This window comes from Charadrius vociferus, unplaced genomic scaffold (assembly GCF_000708025.1).
Source record: "Charadrius vociferus isolate BGI_N301 unplaced genomic scaffold, ASM70802v2 scaffold332, whole genome shotgun sequence".
Classification (NCBI taxonomy): Eukaryota; Metazoa; Chordata; class Aves; order Charadriiformes; family Charadriidae; genus Charadrius; species Charadrius vociferus.
In genome coordinates, this window is record NW_009647418.1 from 2,950,718 (window position 1) to 2,967,816 (window position 17,099).

The 17,099-nt window shown below is 37.4% G+C and overlaps 1 protein-coding gene across 1 annotated transcript; it reads left to right on the plus strand.

Moving 5' to 3' along the window:
• Positions 1-922: 922 nt before the first annotated feature.
• Positions 923-14,756, plus strand: BCL7A (B-cell CLL/lymphoma 7A). Its single transcript, XM_009880290.1, has 6 exons — positions 923-957; positions 4,590-4,671; positions 8,111-8,207; positions 10,182-10,349; positions 13,333-13,454; positions 14,439-14,756. Exons 1-6 carry the CDS (start codon positions 923-925, stop codon positions 14,508-14,510), a joined length of 576 nt encoding a protein of 191 aa, XP_009878592.1. The 3' UTR covers positions 14,511-14,756.
• Positions 14,757-17,099: the final 2,343 nt, after the last annotated feature.

The following is a 17,099-nucleotide window of genomic DNA, read 5'->3' on the forward strand; positions in this document are numbered from 1 at the left end:
TCACTGTCTCCATTCAGACTTGCTAAAATATTTTTGTGTGGTATGTAATGCTTTGAGATTGAGCTTCTGCAGGTTTTGCTGCTCAGGCTTCCTTCTTAAAATAGGCTTTTACTCTGAAAAGTAGTTATGACATAGCACTTCTTAGCATGATGCCTTTGGAAAAAGACTGCTTCTACTGGATTGCCACCCTAGTTTAGTCTGGCTATGTTGGCTGTGTTTGGTTTCCTGCTAAGATTGTAGTTCAAGTAGTGGCAGTTGAAGTAAAAACATAGTCGGTGTATATGCAGGAACTGTTCTGAAGTACTGTAGTGGCCCAAACACGCTGTTATCATGCTTGAATTACGATACGTTTTTTCTAGCTCGTGATTATTTCTTTTTGAGCCGGGATATGCTCTCTGACTTCAGTGGAAGTTGGGTGTAAGAGGTAGAGTTTTGTCATGCATAAACCGTGTTTCCCTTTACTGTAAGAAAAAGTGCTTGTTGCAATGTGGAACGTAGCAGAACTTGCTTAAAAAAGTCCTTAAAACCTATGTAAGGTAAAGGGGGGACTCTCCTAATGCACCATCTTTAGATAAACTCTGAGAGAAGGTGTCCTTAACCATTAATCCTTGTCCATTCACGCTACATGGTATTTTATTGTATTTGCAGTATGGTCAAGAAACACCATGTGTATTTGGGGCTACTTCACCTTAGTCACTAGACAAACATCTGCATGGCAATAGGCGTGCTGTGAAAAGCAAGCCTACGTTTCAAAAAAAGATCTTTTTTTGTGCATCTTACAGCACTTTTTGTGTATAATAATGGCATTTTCTTTCCCATTCCCCTTTCTCCTTTGCTTGATCCCACAGGGAGGTCATAATTCTGTGATTTTCACCAAACTCTGTTGCAATGCAAGTGAGTGTGATGTGATAAATTCAGCATTATGACGTCACTTCGTGATCATCAACAGAAGATGGGGTATGTGGGAGCAAATCCTTGTGTAAATACAGATCACTATGATAAATGGTAGTCACGGTAAAAAGCCAAACACATGTGAAAGCCTTTTCTTGAATGGTAAAATATTGGCAGTAAAGGCTTTCTGTTTCTGTGCCATCAAATGTTTCTAGCACTCATTGCTGCTGCAGAAGCTGCCTTGACACTTTATGTATAAGTGTAATATACACTGTTGCATTTTCTCACCGGTATATTACTTTTATACATGGAATTTGATATTCATCTTTGGAGCTTTAGTGTTACTAGACAAAATATAAATATATTTAAGAGTCTTGGGCTATTTAGAATGGGGAATTGAGTGTATAATTATGTAAGTTCTAGGATATTAGTATGCCTCGGGCATAAGCACTAAAGAAGTGTCGATACTAATGCTTACCCTTCGTATCCTTGGCCGTCCTTTAAATGCTGTGCAGATGCGGTTCAGAATTTAAAAATGCTTTAACACAATTTCAGACAAATGGAAGTTTTTTTTTCTGTTGCATTGATTAGTTTCTGAATTTACTGTAACTAAAATATTTAAGATATTTTTCAGTGTGGAAGATTAAAAGAAAAAATGTTCTTGTATGTATTTTAAGTTTTGCCATTTTCCAGTGTTGTTACTTCCGAGTCATTCACGGAGGAGCAGGAGAGGTTTGAAACCAGATAAAATGGGGGTTGTTTTGTAAAACTATGGAGTTTGTCAGCTAGACATGGGCAAGTAAAGTTGATAATTGCCTCATTTTTAGCCGGATTAACTCTCAGGTTGATGGTGTTCCATCAACTGCCTTTTCCAATCCACCAGTCAATATAGAGATCAACCTACATAGTATAACAGGGGATGGTGCAATAAAAAATACTGCCTAGTGATCGCTTAACAAAGGTGGAGTAGACTTGCAGGGGTGGAATTCTGGTCAGAGTCTCGGGATGAGTGGGTTCAACAGCAGATCCATTTTACCGACAGGAAAACATGTGGAGAACCTACTTAAGGTTTCACAACAGAATAGGCACAAGAGTTTATTAATTCCTTGTTCCTACTTCGGCATTTGGTCTGCAAGAATGCTTTGTGCAGCATTTAGCAAAGTTACTGTTGTGGGCCTCATCAGTAAATTGTCAGTTCTAACTAAATGAAAAGGAAAGTCCCTGGTCAACAGGTTGGGATGGTGTCTTTGCATGAAAAAAAGTGAGTGTTCAGAGTAGAAGTGGTTTTGGGGGTTTGGGGATTTTCTTGTTTGGTTGGTTTGGGTTTTGGTTTAAAATGGAAAGGCAGTAAATATTACAGATAATATTCAAAGCTTTATTTGCAATAAGCGTCTTCAATCCTATTTTATCCTGTTGATCTTAAATGTCTGAAAGTCATTATGTTTCTTTGTTAACAAATTTGTGTTTGTGCTGATAATGATTTTATTAAGTTTTAGGGGAGGTTATCTTCTTTTTTCTTATTAATACTTTTGTGGTCTTAAACCTTCGATATTGTGAATGCTTACACATGTAAAATATTTGAATAATAGCAGTGTGATGTTGGGTTTTCTTTTTAGCCATAAGTGTTTGCAGGACTGGGATGTTGGTGTACTTCCATCACAAAATATCCTTATTCCCATTGTTGTCTGAATTACTATGTTTTGAATTCAGTAAAAAAATCCCTGTAGTTGAGGGTTATCAGAACTTAAAGTGGTACTTAAGAAGCTCAAAAGAATTAAAATGTCAGGGCTAATTTTAATACTAGAAGGAAAAAGTTACTAATATAGGTTTCCTCCTGTGTTCTACAGTCTGTCCAGTGAAGATGCTGTGTGAGGCTGCTTTGAGATGCTAACAGGTATCTTGAACTTTTGGTTTTCCAGTGCAGCATCTCTAAGTAATATTTTGCTGTAGGAAAAGACTAAAATCTTAATTTTTTTTAAAAAGCATTTATTCACCTCTCCCCACACCCAAAACAAAACCTGAGCTGGTTTTATTTCCATAATTTCAAAGGTTTTCCTAAGTAGAAATAAGTTCAGTTTGTCTTGTATCCTTAAAAAAAAAATATATATATATATCATGATCATTTCTTCACAATTGCGTATGCTCTCATTATTGACATGCCCTCATCTCCACTGTCATTTTTATCACATCTAGCAGTAGAGCTCCAAATGAGCATAAAATTGGGGTTTGACATGCTTTAGCCATCTAGCGTACCCAAATGGATGTATCTAAACGCATTGAGGAAAACTGTGCTCCAGGGAAAGTAGTGGGAACAAAATGAATCTGAAATAGTTTTGTACTTTTAAATTAAAATACCCTTGTGGGCAGATCCAAAACTTATCAAATTGTCATATATAGCTTTTTTTATTATTATTTTTAAACAGGAAAGTGTCTCCTCTAAAGAGAAAACAAGTAAGATTGGCTTTAGTAGCTAAAACAAATAGTCAGGAGGATGTTTATGGCACTTGTACAATGTGGCTGCTTTTGATTCTGGAAGCCCTTTCTAAAAATGGAGCTATCACATACATACATATATATATATATATATATATTTGGAGTCACATCCAGCTTCTCCCATCCTGCAAAGAAGATTTTTCTTTTAAAAAATCTCACTGGATCCCAAATCTATTATTTAGATGTGCTTTTAAAAAAAAGAAAAATGCTTGAGATCTCATGCCAAATTAATTTCAGATGTTCCTGAATATTTAATGGGATTGGTCTTTGTTGTTAACTTTTAATCGATCCATTTGCAGAGCAGCTATATTACAAACCCAAGAACCAGCAGTGGTAATCTGTGACCTGAAAACTGATCACAGAAATGCGATGAAATTTCTCTGGCATTGTGGACCTTCTTTTAATATTCTGATGTAAAGAGCTCAAGGAATTCATCCCTCAACTAAGTGTTCAGCATCCTTTCCATCTCTGCACTCTGTGACTGCATGACCCCCTAATGTAGTGACGCCCTCTAGCCAGATTTCCTTCACAATTTGTCAATGTCACGACTTCATGGCTGGCTGGCAGGGGTCTGTGCAGACTGCCGTAGGTTATGCTTTTCCCCTCTCTGGTAGCCTCAGCCATTCCTTTCCAAGAGAGCTGGGCTCTCCAGAGTCTGAATTCTGCATCACGGCACATATTGCTACCAATAAGGCTGTTGGTTCCAAGGCTGGAATTTCAGAGCTGTCTGACAGGAGTGTTGAGTGAACGTTAAATTGCTAGCAGCAAATTTCTACCCAAAAATAAACCTCAGATGGTCAAAATACATTTAGGTTTCTAATACCATTAAACAGCTTCATGACAATCAAAACACGCTGGTCTGTCTAAAACCTCTTCTGCTCTCTAGAAACTTAAGTGACAATTGTAGGCATTAAATCTGCATTTTCAATAGCTGTTCTTAACTGTATCTTTAATCCAGATCTTATTACTGCTACTGCAGTTACTCACCTAGTCAAGTAACAGCCCTGAGAAATCTGGAGGTTAGCAGTGCTCTAACAAGTTTGTGAAATGCAAAGAACAATTTGCACGATGCAGTACTAAAGACGATGTAATAGAGATCATCCTACTTAATAGCCTATTTAAATCCTTGACAACTTACAATAGTAGATCGTTTTCTTTTGAATCTGAAGTTTAACTTTAACTTCTCCTGCATTGTAATTTTATAGGGAGAAGAAGTGGGTGACAGTTGGCGACACGTCCCTAAGGATTTACAAATGGGTACCAGTAACAGAGCCTAAAGTCGATGATGTAAGTATCCTGCAGATGTCTTGCTTTTTTCAAGATGTTCAGGGAAACATGATGTTCAGGGAAAGCTGAAAGAAATATGCTCACTATTCTTTGAGCCTTTAAGCTAAGACTGGTGTGGGTCTTGCAACCATTTGACTGGAAGAGCTCTAGGGAGATGCTGATCTCTACAGAAGGTGATGTTGATGGTTCAGTGGGTGGCAGTCTTCCCAGAGTCGACTTGGATCGATTCTCAGATAACTGTTAAACAGTCGGCTTGGAACTGATTTTTGAAACCTTTCTCTAACATAATGACTGGGAGGCGGGGAGGGAAACCTAAGACATCCATTACTTTTCCCCTCTTTCTGCCTGATGCTTTAAAGGAAAGTAGCTGGTTTGGAACTGTGCAGAGAATGTATTCTATCTGTGCATCTCTGCTGTTTTGCTCAAAAATATGTGCAAAACACTGAAATAAGGGTAGGAAAATCTTGTGGAACTGAGATGACTTGTATTAAGATGTCCACACCAAGCAATACAGCAGACATGCTTCTATTGTAATGTGTGTTTTCTCTTGGTAAATGTTTTGTGTATCAATCATGTTTATGTTCTTATTGTGCACTGTTCATGTGCCATGATACAATCGTGTGGTGTAAAAATCAAAGTTGATAGGGCTTAAAAATAGTTTTTGAATGAAAATTGCTCTCACTTTATAATCTGAAATATTGTTATAGAGCGAAAACTAGATCATGGTGCCACAGTAAATTAATGATAGAATAGAATATGTATCCTGAGTTTGGTATTCCTTCCTTGGGCTGTCATGTGCTTTTACTTTATTTGAAATATGAGTTAAGACCTATGTGGAAGAAAACTACTATGTTAATAAATGTGTGAAATGATGGTTTTTCAGACAAGACAATGCCATGGTCTTGTCTTATTCAAAGTCCAAACTCAAGACCTATTTTTGATTGGTGGTGTTTTAACTGAGTTTGTTTATTTCTGTACCTTTGGTTGTACCACAGATTTCCGTGACTGTCAGAGTTGTGGTAAGCCTCTTGTGTTCTTCCAGTGCTTGAGCAGCATCTCTGTGAAGTAACCCCTTGTGAATTGGGAAACCTTTCCTGGGTTCTTTACAGAAACTTGCTCATTCTTTCTAGTTGTCAAATGTTTGGTCTTGTTTTTATTATTTGTAATACTAGGGGGGAAAAGCTGTGCTATCTGTGTGTGAGAGAGAGAGAGATTTAGGATATTTAGGCTTGCTGCTTCTGAAATTTGTTTTCCCACAGTTAAGGTATGCCTGCAAGATGGGTACCAGGGAACTTTGAAACAGAGTTTCTAGGGAGTTTCTGGATGAATGAATTTTCAAGGTGACTGGTACCTGAAGTCAGATTCTCTGTTGAATGGGTTTGTATAATGGTCTCTATGTGCAGAGTTTAATTGTATTCTTTGAGCTGTCACCTGTAGATTTAAGCTCCAGATTTGCTGAAATTAGGACATTTGTTGAAGACCAGTTACTTTAGTGTCCTACAGTCACGTTCTGTTCATTACAAGTAGAGTCCATTGTGCAGCTGCAGTTGTTGCAGGCTTGATGTCATAAGGTTTCTGTCTTTTTGCTCTGGAAGTTCTCACAATTAAAACAAGAGCATGTATTTTTAAAAATAAATATCAGGTAGGGGTCATCTTGGCTATTTAATTTTGTTGTGGACATCCTTTTATATCTAGTTTCATCCACCTTTGAAGGAGCAGACAGTATACTTGCTTTTTACTAGAATAGGACAATGGGAGCTTTTTTACTGCTTCGTGTTTCAAACGGAAGTTGTCTTTGATTTTAGAGAACACAGATTAGGTTACTTCCCCCCCTCAGATGTTGTTCCTAAGACCCTTTGACATTTCTTTGAACTAGAATTAGCTAGGCTCTTTCCTCCTACTAGTTTTGGAAGGTGGTTGGAGAACCGCACCACTTTGATGGTTAAACCTTTAAAAAAAAAAAACTTTTCAGCTTAAATTGCTTGCAGTCATTTATCAATATTCCTCTTGTGGGAAAAGTGTCCTTTTTTATCTTTAAAAAAAACCCAAGCAAACCCAAGCCCGAGAGAGATTATGTCCACTCTGAACTTTCATTGTGCATAGGTAAAGAAGTCCATGTGCTTTCACCTCTGTTTCACATATTAGGGAATAAAATCTGGCTTTTCTGAAGTAAAAATACAATTTAAAAATAAGCCTAATAATCTGTTTAAAATAGAGGGAAAAGTCCTGCCAGATACCACTTGTTGAATTTCTTCTGCAGTCTTAGACAATATTTGATTGTGGTTTAGTTCCTTCTCTCGTTGGAGGACATTGTCTTATCCGAATGGATGGGTTGCCGAGCGTTCTTCCTAGAGTCAGGCTTTTAATTGTCTTCTCAGCAGGCATGCAGGATCCTCCAAAAGCAGTGCAGCTGGCTCTTTCTCCTATGAGACTGATTACGTCACCTCTTAATTGAAAATGCTGCATCCCTTAGCAGACGCAGATTTTCCACGTGATGGATGCTACTGTCTCTTCCTTTGTTTTAATGCTTGCAGTCCATGCTGTTGTTCGGTCATGAGCATGTTGTGACCTATTGTTCATGTAGGACTGTCTTTCTTATGCTCTTTGTTTTAGGCCAATCTGATTTTTCTTAATCCATCTTTTAGTTTTAATGAAGAAACAGCATTAGTTGTAGAGAAGGAGGAGGTCTCTGCTGTGTTGGTCATTGAGAAAGAGGTAAAAAGCTGTCTCTTTAGTGTTAAAATTCTAGATTTGTTATCATTCCTGTTGTGCATGCATGCCTATTGTCTACGTGTATTCTACAAGCTTTCTGATGTGAAAGGGAGAATGTATTGAGTTTTGTACCGGTGTGTTGATATGCATAAACCATACAGTGAGCGGAGTTACAAGCTGAGAAATAGGGTAGTTTCATGAATCTTAGCCCTGCCTCTGATCAGTGGTGTTCTTCCCTTTCCCCAGTGTAGCAGAGATTCTTTTGACCTTGCTTTTGTAGCTGTTTGGACTGAGTACAAAGTTAGCAGCCAGCACCTCCCAAGTTCTCCGACTCAGTTTCAGCAAGCTGTTTAATCGTTGTACCTCAGATTCCCTGTTTGTAGAATGAGGGGTATTATTTGGAACTTTTGTACTTTTTACAAAAACTGTGCAGTTGTTTGAAGATGAAAAACATTTTAAAGTGCTAACCGTTATTAGAATTTCTGGGTAAAAACCTATATATCCTAGTGTTTTGTGTCATGAAGAATACAAATAGAAAAACAGCCCTGCAGTTACTGGGACTAATGCATTATTGATAATGTCAGTTATTATTACATTGGCTTTATTTCTCACTTGAGATTAAGAGAGATGCTTACAGGAGTAACGAGTGGGAAGGGTTTTATATTGCAACGCGGATTTCTCTTCATGGTGATAGTCTCACTTGTTTGTGGTACCTTTTGTTTTTCAGAAAAATAAGAATAAGAAAAAAGGCAAAGATGAAAAATGTGGCTCTGAAGTGACTACTCCAGAGAACAGCTCCTCTCCAGGGATGATGGACATGCATGGTGAGTGGGAGAAGGTCAGCCCCAGTTACCCTATTACACTGCTATGAAAGTATAAGCTAACAGTGTCAAGTTCTCTGTCGCTCAGATGTATGGACAGCGTAACTGAGTCAGTGAAAACAGCATCAGATACTCACTTGGTACCTTGGACTTCTCTTCTGTAGATGTACTAATGGTTGTTTAAATACCATTTTTATTTGGGCTCTGTGGGGGGAAAAAAGTGTCAGTGGAGCTAAATATGAAAATAAAAATAGAAATCTACCATTGAAAATACTATACTCAGCTGAAGTAGTAACTTTGTTGAGTTTGCTGCTTGAAGAACTGAAAGACTCCCAAAGCCTCAGTGGCACCTACTATAATTTGTGCAGATTTTGTACTTTTTAACTCTGTAGGTCATTCAGGTCAAAAGAATTCTTCAAGGGTCAAGAAAGGGAGTTGTGGTTCTGTGGTGTCTTCCTTCTGCTTCAGCTTGATGAAATTAACTGGTTACATATTTTTGCTTGCCACTCAGGCACTATTAGGTCAATTTATTACTTTTTTCTGTGTGTTTTTTTTTTTTTTAAGTGTGAACTGTTGAGTGTTAACCTGGTGTTTATTGCAGAGGAGCTTGAACACCTCAGCTCTGTTTCAATTTTGCACCTTCTAGGTGTTTGGATAACAATTATGGCTGAGAATGCAGCGCTATTTGAGCTGATAAGAGGGGATCACTTTTTAGTGGGTTGTAAATTTTTCATTTCAGTTTTATTTACATTTGTATTGCCTCCTGGTTGGTTTTTGCAGTGTTTGCAGCAAGTATGGTCTTACAATTAAAGGACTGAGCAGGATCCAGATCTGGATTAATTTTTCATCTGTTTCAAACTTCTTGACTATTGACTTGGTCAGATCATTTAATTTTCTTCAAATCTTGTTTCTCCGATCCATGAAGTGAATATACTACTTGGTTTTTTATCATATATCACTTGTGGCTTTAAGACATACTGTACAATTTCATGATAAACTTAATCTGATCTGAAGCTGCTCTGAAAAGAGATGGTCCTATCACCAGCTATGTGTTTCTGAAGTCCTCTGGATGTAATGATTGCACAGCTGCAGAGGGAGGTAGATCAACTTGCATGCTAGCAGTTTGACTAATAATGTTTTGCTGGGTTAGTTTTCTTTAGGGAGCAGGAGCTTCCCTCTTGGTTACCCATGGTTGTTAGACTGGCTTAAAGATTACAGGAAGTTGCACCCCACTGCTATCCATAAAGTATTAGCTGAGATACTTAAACCACTGTCATCGGTTTTCACAGGAAGAGGGTACAGGCACAATATTTCCTGTTAACTACAGAGACATGATCTGTGCTGCAGAAAGTTACTGTGATCCCAGTTTTTGGAGGCTAGAGAATATTCTGGACAATTACCACTTAGAAGCTATTGATATTGGGACTGGATGTTACATTTTACCCTGATGAGGTTTTGCTGGGTTTTTTTGGGGATTTTTTTTTTTTTTTTTTATACCTTCAGGATACACTTCAAAAACTGTCTGCTCATCTGAACGTTGTAGTGATGGGTATTTGTAAATCTGCAGCATGAACACTTAATTAGCCCAGTGTTATACGAACTACAAAATGAGACTGTCGCTTCAGTTGATCTGGTTTACTCCCATTACAAAATTCTCGGTTCTTTTGGAAGAGATCTGAGTAAAACACTCGTGGTTTTATTGTATAATATTAGTTAGAGCACCTTTTTTGAAGTCTTCTGATTTTCAGTAACTGCTAGAAAACTCCTGTATTACAGCATAGGCTGCAAGGGCAAAATTGTGGTGGTGTGGAAAAAAGTTAGATGTAGCGTTAGTCTAAATGCTTGAACTTAATCCCCAACAAGCTAGGCTGTATTGTGTGTTATCAGGGAATAATACAGGAAAAATACGAAAGAATTAAGGTGTGGTTTTTATCTTGACAAATTAGACTTTCTTGATTTTAACTCTTTTGTTAACAGATGACAATAGCAACCAGAGTTCAATAGCTGATGCTTCTCCAATAAAACAAGAAAACAGTAGTAATTCAAGTCCAGCACCAGAACAGAACTTGGCAACACAAGCAGACGGCACTGAAGTAAAGTCTGATGAAACTCAGACAGAGGCGAAGGAGCAGCCTGGTTCAGAAGGTAAGCTGAAAAGACCATCTTCAAAGCCAAACAAAAAATGTTATCCTTTAGTGTACCATTTGTTTGCTTATCCATTTTAAGAACTGAATAATAACAATTTGAAATAAATGGTTTCTGAATTCTCAGCATTTGTGTGAAAATGGGCCATAATCTCTCTGGCCTACCAGTGATCCTTCCATACAACTGGAAAGGTCAGATTGTCATTCAGGGTCTTTTCAGAGAGGAAACAAACAAAATACTTCTCTTACTGTTGTCATCATCTCAGCCTTGAGAGAAGACATCATTTAAAGCCATCTTTAAAATGACTGCTACTATGTAATTGTACAAATCCTGGAAAGTATTACTTTGTAGATCCCTGAATGTTCATTATCTAGTGTAAAAATAAAATAGAGGTGAGATACTTTGAAATTATTTTTTTAATTGTGTAAACTAGAATGTAAGCTTTCTTTTTTCTTACCCCTGCTAGTTGTTTATTCAAAAGTTAGCTCTGAATTCTGTCCCTAATTTTCTAAAAGTGTTACAGTATCGTAGTGCACTTGTGCACGGATTAAAAATACATGTGGGTTAAGAGATTGTTCTGAACCTCGCTCTTTAAATGGTATTTGGGGTAATTGAAACATGCTCTGTATTTATATTCTTGCAAAGATAACTTTCTTCATCCTATTATAACAGATAAAAGATGTCCTTAACACTATTCTAATGATTTGGTTGCAGAATTCTTCCCATAGCAAAGCGGTTAAATTATGCCCTCCTGATTTAGTTCTTAGCTCAGTAGATCCACTAACCCATTTAAATTTAGAGCTTTTATCTTGGTAATATCAGAATGGTTAAGTATGTTAAATGTTGTCATTGTTAAATGAGGTTCAAATTTGACAACTAAATCATCACCAAATTGAAATAAATCATAACGCCATATCCTTCAAAGAAAAATCTCAAGTAGCATATTTGGTCACGGTGAATGGTAAGGATTTACTCCTAGGTCTACTACTGTCTGAACCTGCTTGTGTGAAGTTGTTACATAGCATACATGCTCCCCTGACTAAATTTAGGTTCGGGGAAAATCATACCAAGTTCTCTGGATTAGTTCCAGAGCCAGTTACTGTAAAATGAAAGGGAGAAGTAATGGCAAAAAATACCCATTATTAATATGTATTTTTTCTGTTGGTTATATGCCATGTTTAAAAACTTATTTAATAATTATTTATCTACTGAAGTGTTCCAATCAGTTAAACCGCTGGAATTGTGACGTTATTCAACTGGATAGAGTTAATGCCCTTGCATGTCTATCTCGTGTTACTACACTGAAATCAGGGAAGTTCCCTAAAGGTAGGGGACAGTTTGGGTGGTCAGGAAAGCCTCATATGGGCTTCTTAAAAAAACAGGTGCATTCAAAATATTTTGCTGTACAAACAAGTCACTGCAGGCATGGGGTGACTGGTAGATGTCAGCAGCAGCTGGAAGAGAACACAGCAGCTATGAACTGTCCGTTGTGGAAGTTGCTCTCGGTGTGTTTTTGTCATGGGGAGATGGGCACATCAGAGTGCTCCATGGCTGAAGTTGCGATACAATATATGCTGAGAACATACACAGCAGGAAATGAAATTGAAATGCCTTCTGACCCTTGGGACGTGTTTCTTTATCAGGATGAACATGCTTTTCTTGGTGAGACATGGAAAGGAAGATGATTCTTTCCGAGTTTGCTGAATATGATCTTTGAGACTGCTGACCATAGGCGTGACTTTAGCTTGAATTCAGTTAGAGAAACTTTCAGAAATGCTTGTGATGCTTTTTGTACAGTACACCACAAAAATATCCATTATTCACTGTTTATGTCATCTTCATTAACCAAAGTTGTAAAAAATTTTTTTTGATCTTGTGTTTATCCTCATCTAGAATAAATGTATAAGATTCTTGGGTCAGGGACCTGTGGAGAGGTTTATAAAACTTGGCTCACTTTATAAAACTTGGTTCCATGCCTACTTCTGAGAATTCATTCAAGTCAAAAAGGATTTTTAAATGAGGTAAAGGAAAGGATGTGTTCCAGTCCTTACACTGTTCTTGATGTGGATACTGAAATAAATGTAACTGACCTTTTACAAACAAAGGGGTTTGGGTTTGGGTGGTTTATTCTTTTTGTTGCTGAGTCTCTGCTTCTAGACATACTGTGTTAAACTTCCAGGGATCTTTAACCTGTAAAGACATTTTAAGTGCCCCTGTCCTCTCTTGAAGTGAATGGGTGCTTTAACCCTGAGTCCTCTGTAAGTCTTGCTTTGAGAGAGAGAGAGAGAAGGGGTTTTGGGGAAAACAGAACAAAACAAAACCAACCACAAAACTCTGTAACAACAACAACAACAAAACCAAACCACCTTAAAACACAAAAATCGGAATCAGGTAAGAGCAATAAGAAGCTGGAAGACTTCTCCATAAGTACACACCAGAATGACAAATTCTACAGCCTTACTGGTTAAGAATTTCTAGATTTTATCTTAAAAGTAGTATCAAGCAAAAAAAGTGGATTTTAAATATATGGCTGAATTTTGATTCATATAACTTTATTCTCTCTCCTTAGCTGCACACTTTTAGATCCGTTAGTTACCACAATTCAGCCCGTTTTGTAGCTGCCTTTTACTTCTGGTTTGGAGAAAGTTTCCTTTGCAAGCAGCCCCTTTGCAAAGTTTGTGTTGAAACATGGCATTGGCATAGTTCTTCTGTTCGAGGGTGTGCGGGGGCTGAGCTCCCTCTAGGGACCGAGTCCGGCACTTGTACACTGCTGGCAGCGTGAAGGCGCAGGTCTTCCCGCAGCAGCCGTGGTTGTGGTCCTGGAGTTTGGGCTTAATTCATACAGTTATGTGTGTTATCATTAATGGTTACACGTGGGTGAGATTTATGTTTATTTATGGGATGTTGCTAATGAGGAGACATCCTAAAAGCTCCTGCTGAATGCTTTCATTTGTTTGTTTAAAATTATTTCTTGACATTTCAGATACCTCCGATGAACAGAATTCACAGTCTTCAATGGAAAATTCCATGAATAGTTCAGAGAAAGCAGAAATTCAGTCCTCTGGAGAAAATGATATAATTACAGAGGCATCTAAAAATTCTCAGGTAACTTTAAACTCAAAAGCCCAATTACTTGGAATTTGGAAAAGAGTATTTTTACCAAAAAGCAAATGTAAGGAGGCCAGTTGTGTATTTAGACTCATTTCCAAAGGTGATGACAGTAAAGCAGCCACAGAGTATTAAATGTACATGTATCTGGTTTTGTGGTAAATTTGATTGGCTTCTTGCATTTCACATAATTTGAACAGTAAGACTAGATTGGTCTGACTTACTTTTCAGTTTCCTAAACCAGTCTGTGTTAGTTTTGTAAGAGAATATTAAAATTTCATGATAATAAATGTCCAGCCTACTGGACAGGCCCCTTTGAAGGCCATTCAGAAGTAAAATATCTTCTATAAAAGTAAATACATATAGCAGTTAGGAAAGCTAATTTTTGATTCAGTGGATGAGGTGTTTGATTGTTTACCTACTGGTGTCCTGAACAATTCTGGGTGGGTGGGAGGAAGAAATTGTCCTTGTAGTTGTCCCCCTCACACCAAGATCCTCAGGCAGAGCATGGCTTAGTCCCCTGGTTTTCCTTGTGGGTGGTTGGTTTGTTTCAGTGCACACTTCGCGCTTTCCAAACCTTGCGTGTTCTGTCCTGTAGAGATTACTTTGGCTACAGCAGGAGAAAACGCGCGTGCGCTTGGCGTGGGTTGTGCTCGAGTGCGGAGCTGAGGGAAGTCCGGGTGTAACCGTGCATCAGGGCTATTGCCTGGAATAGTCACTGTGGTTTTTAGCCCAGAACTAGAATTTTGTTCTTTGTCAGTAGATGACAACAAGTGTAAAGATGTTGAGGTAAGATGTGAGTAGAGGAATGATTTCAGGAAGCAAAGGCACGTAGTTACATCATTCTTATATCCAGGGATGCTTTGTATTTTACAAATGACACACCAGGGAATTTGTTCATGCTTTTTGTTTGATGTTTATGGCACCTGAAATTCAGTGCAATGATAACATGATTGTTTTTCTTTCCCCCCCCCGATTAAGGACTCTGAAGGAGTGCCACCTTCTAAAAAGATGAAAGTAGAGGCTTCCCAACAAAATGTTGAAGAGATTTAGACTATAGATTTTTCTGGTCAGTTTTTATGTAAGGTACATCAGTGGGCTTAATTATAGAACAACCTTACTTAAGCATCTTCTCTTGGATGAGGACAGAACTCCTAACTTTTCAAGTTACCAAGCAAAAATCCAAGAAAGCCTAACAAAGGTTTAACTTCTCAGACACTGAAAACTTTTTCCTGTGAAACAAACATTGAGAACTTTTAAGTTACTGTCTCTGAAATGGTTGGAGTAAACAACTCAGGAGGGGTCTACGCACTGTTTCTAAAGTCAAAATTACAATTATGTTGCTGCTGTATTTTTTTTTTTTTTCATTTCTCTATTTAACATTGTAAGATATTTAAGGATGGTACAGGTCAGGTATTAGCTTTCATGTGAAGTTCATTGTTCTGGCGTGATGTCTGCTTTTGTTTTGTGCCTTGTGTTCTGAAAACAGTGCTAACTTTTAAAAGTTGTTTTGCAACTGTCTCCTTTGCAAAGTGGCCTATGTTTGTATAATGCCATGTAGTAAGGCTTTTTCTTTTTTCTTTTTTTCCTTTTTTGTTTGGGGTTTTTGTTCTGTTTTTAATTTTCAAATCCCTGGTGCTTAAATTTTTAACAAATACAGATCAGGAAGCCATTTTCACTCTTGGAGTCCAAGGAGAAAAAGGAGCTTGATATTTTATTTTAGCAGCTATAGTGGAGATCTTTTATTGAATGCATGGCATTCGCAACTGTAAATTTGGTCTTCTAAATACTTAACTTCATCAGAAGTTAACATGATCTGTTTACCATTTATAGTCCAGATCTGAATATATACTATAACACAGCAGTTAAAATACTTACGTATTAGGTCCAGATCTCTGTACTGGGTACAACTCGCTTTACTGAAAAGTTCCACTATGTACATAAATAGGATCAAAGGGATTGATGCACAATGAATTTATTTTCAATTGGTCTTTTTTGATATCATGTTTTCACTGAACTGGATTTAATTGTACTGTTTCTTTATAAGATGTTTACTTCTATGTTCCAGGTTAATACTGTATTTGGGATTTCTTTTTTCCTTTCAGCAGGTCTTATAAATAAGCCTTGTTGTTTCCATAGTCCCTACATCATTGTTAGAAATGTTCCTTCTTTTCCAATTATGTTGAAGTGTGCTTACGCTAAACTCGTTTGAAAGGCACTAAGTATGTGCAGCTCCCTTCAAATTTGTGGCATGTAGAGGTGCAGAACCATCTGCGTCAGGTCACGTGCGCCTGATCTTAGAGTGGGCTTTGTACTTGCGGGGGGAGCTCCCTGTTACGCATACCTGGTGTCGGTGGGAACCGCTGATTTCTCACTTCAGTACACACATAATGCGCACGTACGTATGTATGTACGTATTGCTGGATCGGGCCCTTAGTCTTTCTTCGCTTTGCGTGGGAGATGGAACTTGTAATTTAAAATATGATCTCAGAGCTATGAAAATGGTTGCATATAGTTTGTAAGCTAAGAACTGTAAATACTTTTTTAAATGAAAAAAAAAAATTGCTTCCAGTTGATACATTTTCATAATTAGCTCTTCATTAAGCTTATTTATTTCTGAATTCTCCAATAGTGAAAATGGCTTGCACTTAGACTACTGCATTGCGTTTGCAATTACCACTTTATTATGAAAAACAATGGGGAAAGCTGGGGGGAGGGGTAGAGGGAGGGAGGAGTGGGGAGCCAATACTGACCTTCCATAAGATGTTTGTAGGTTGAACTCCGAACAACGTATGACACTCACTTTCGGAACTTTTCTTTTATGTTGGAATAAAACTTTTTGGATTTTAATGGAATAAAATTTGATTGCAAATCATTCATGAAAACAGTGTGCTCCCTAGTAAGTTTTTGGGATTTCTGGTCTGATCATGAAGTCCGTTAACATTCTGAAAATAAGGAAATGAGGAGCCAAAAACTGTATTTGCACAATATATGCAATGAAACAGTAGAATTCTCTCTTGAATTGTGTGTATGCCTCAAATGTGGATAACTGGTCAATGATGATTGATTTGTATGTATATTACATTCAGATTTAAGTGATATTTTGTGAGAAGTTCTATTGATATATTAAATGGGCAAATTTAGAAAGATTCAAACTTAAAAATATTTTTGATTTACTAACTTTTTGTTGTTTTTAATGCTAAAACAAAACAAATCTGATGCCACCTTTGACAAGTAGTCATGTTTACTAATCCCTATCTTCAGGTGCATCGCAGCAAGTTTTTAATTTTAATTTTGTAGACATTTCCAAGGGAGTAAATAGACTTTTCATTTAGAAACTAATTCCTGTACTTTAGGAAGAAATAAAATATATAAATAGCACTAAAAATACCTCAAATTTTTCATTAGATAGAAGCATTTATTGGCATTATTGACATCAACAGGTTTAATTATAAACTTCCTTTTCTCTCCTGTGGCTTCTGCTCAGAACTGTTCATTGTTCTGTGGCTTACGAGACAAGGCATCATAACCATATTCGTAGAGGCTTTATTTCTAAAATAGTAATGCTTTATTTACAGCTTATACAGAATACATTCAGAACTTTTTTTTTTAACCAGAGATTCTAGTGACAACAGACAACTG

Coding starts and splice junctions, on each gene's coding strand:
- BCL7A (XM_009880290.1), top strand. CDS start 923: ATGACGTCACTTCGTGATCATCAACAGAAGATGGG. Junction 8,208..10,181: donor AGGGATGATGGACATGCATG/GTGAGTGGGAGA, acceptor TTTTGTTAACAG/ATGACAATAGCAACCAGAGT. Junction 10,350..13,332: donor GGAGCAGCCTGGTTCAGAAG/GTAAGCTGAAAA, acceptor TTGACATTTCAG/ATACCTCCGATGAACAGAAT.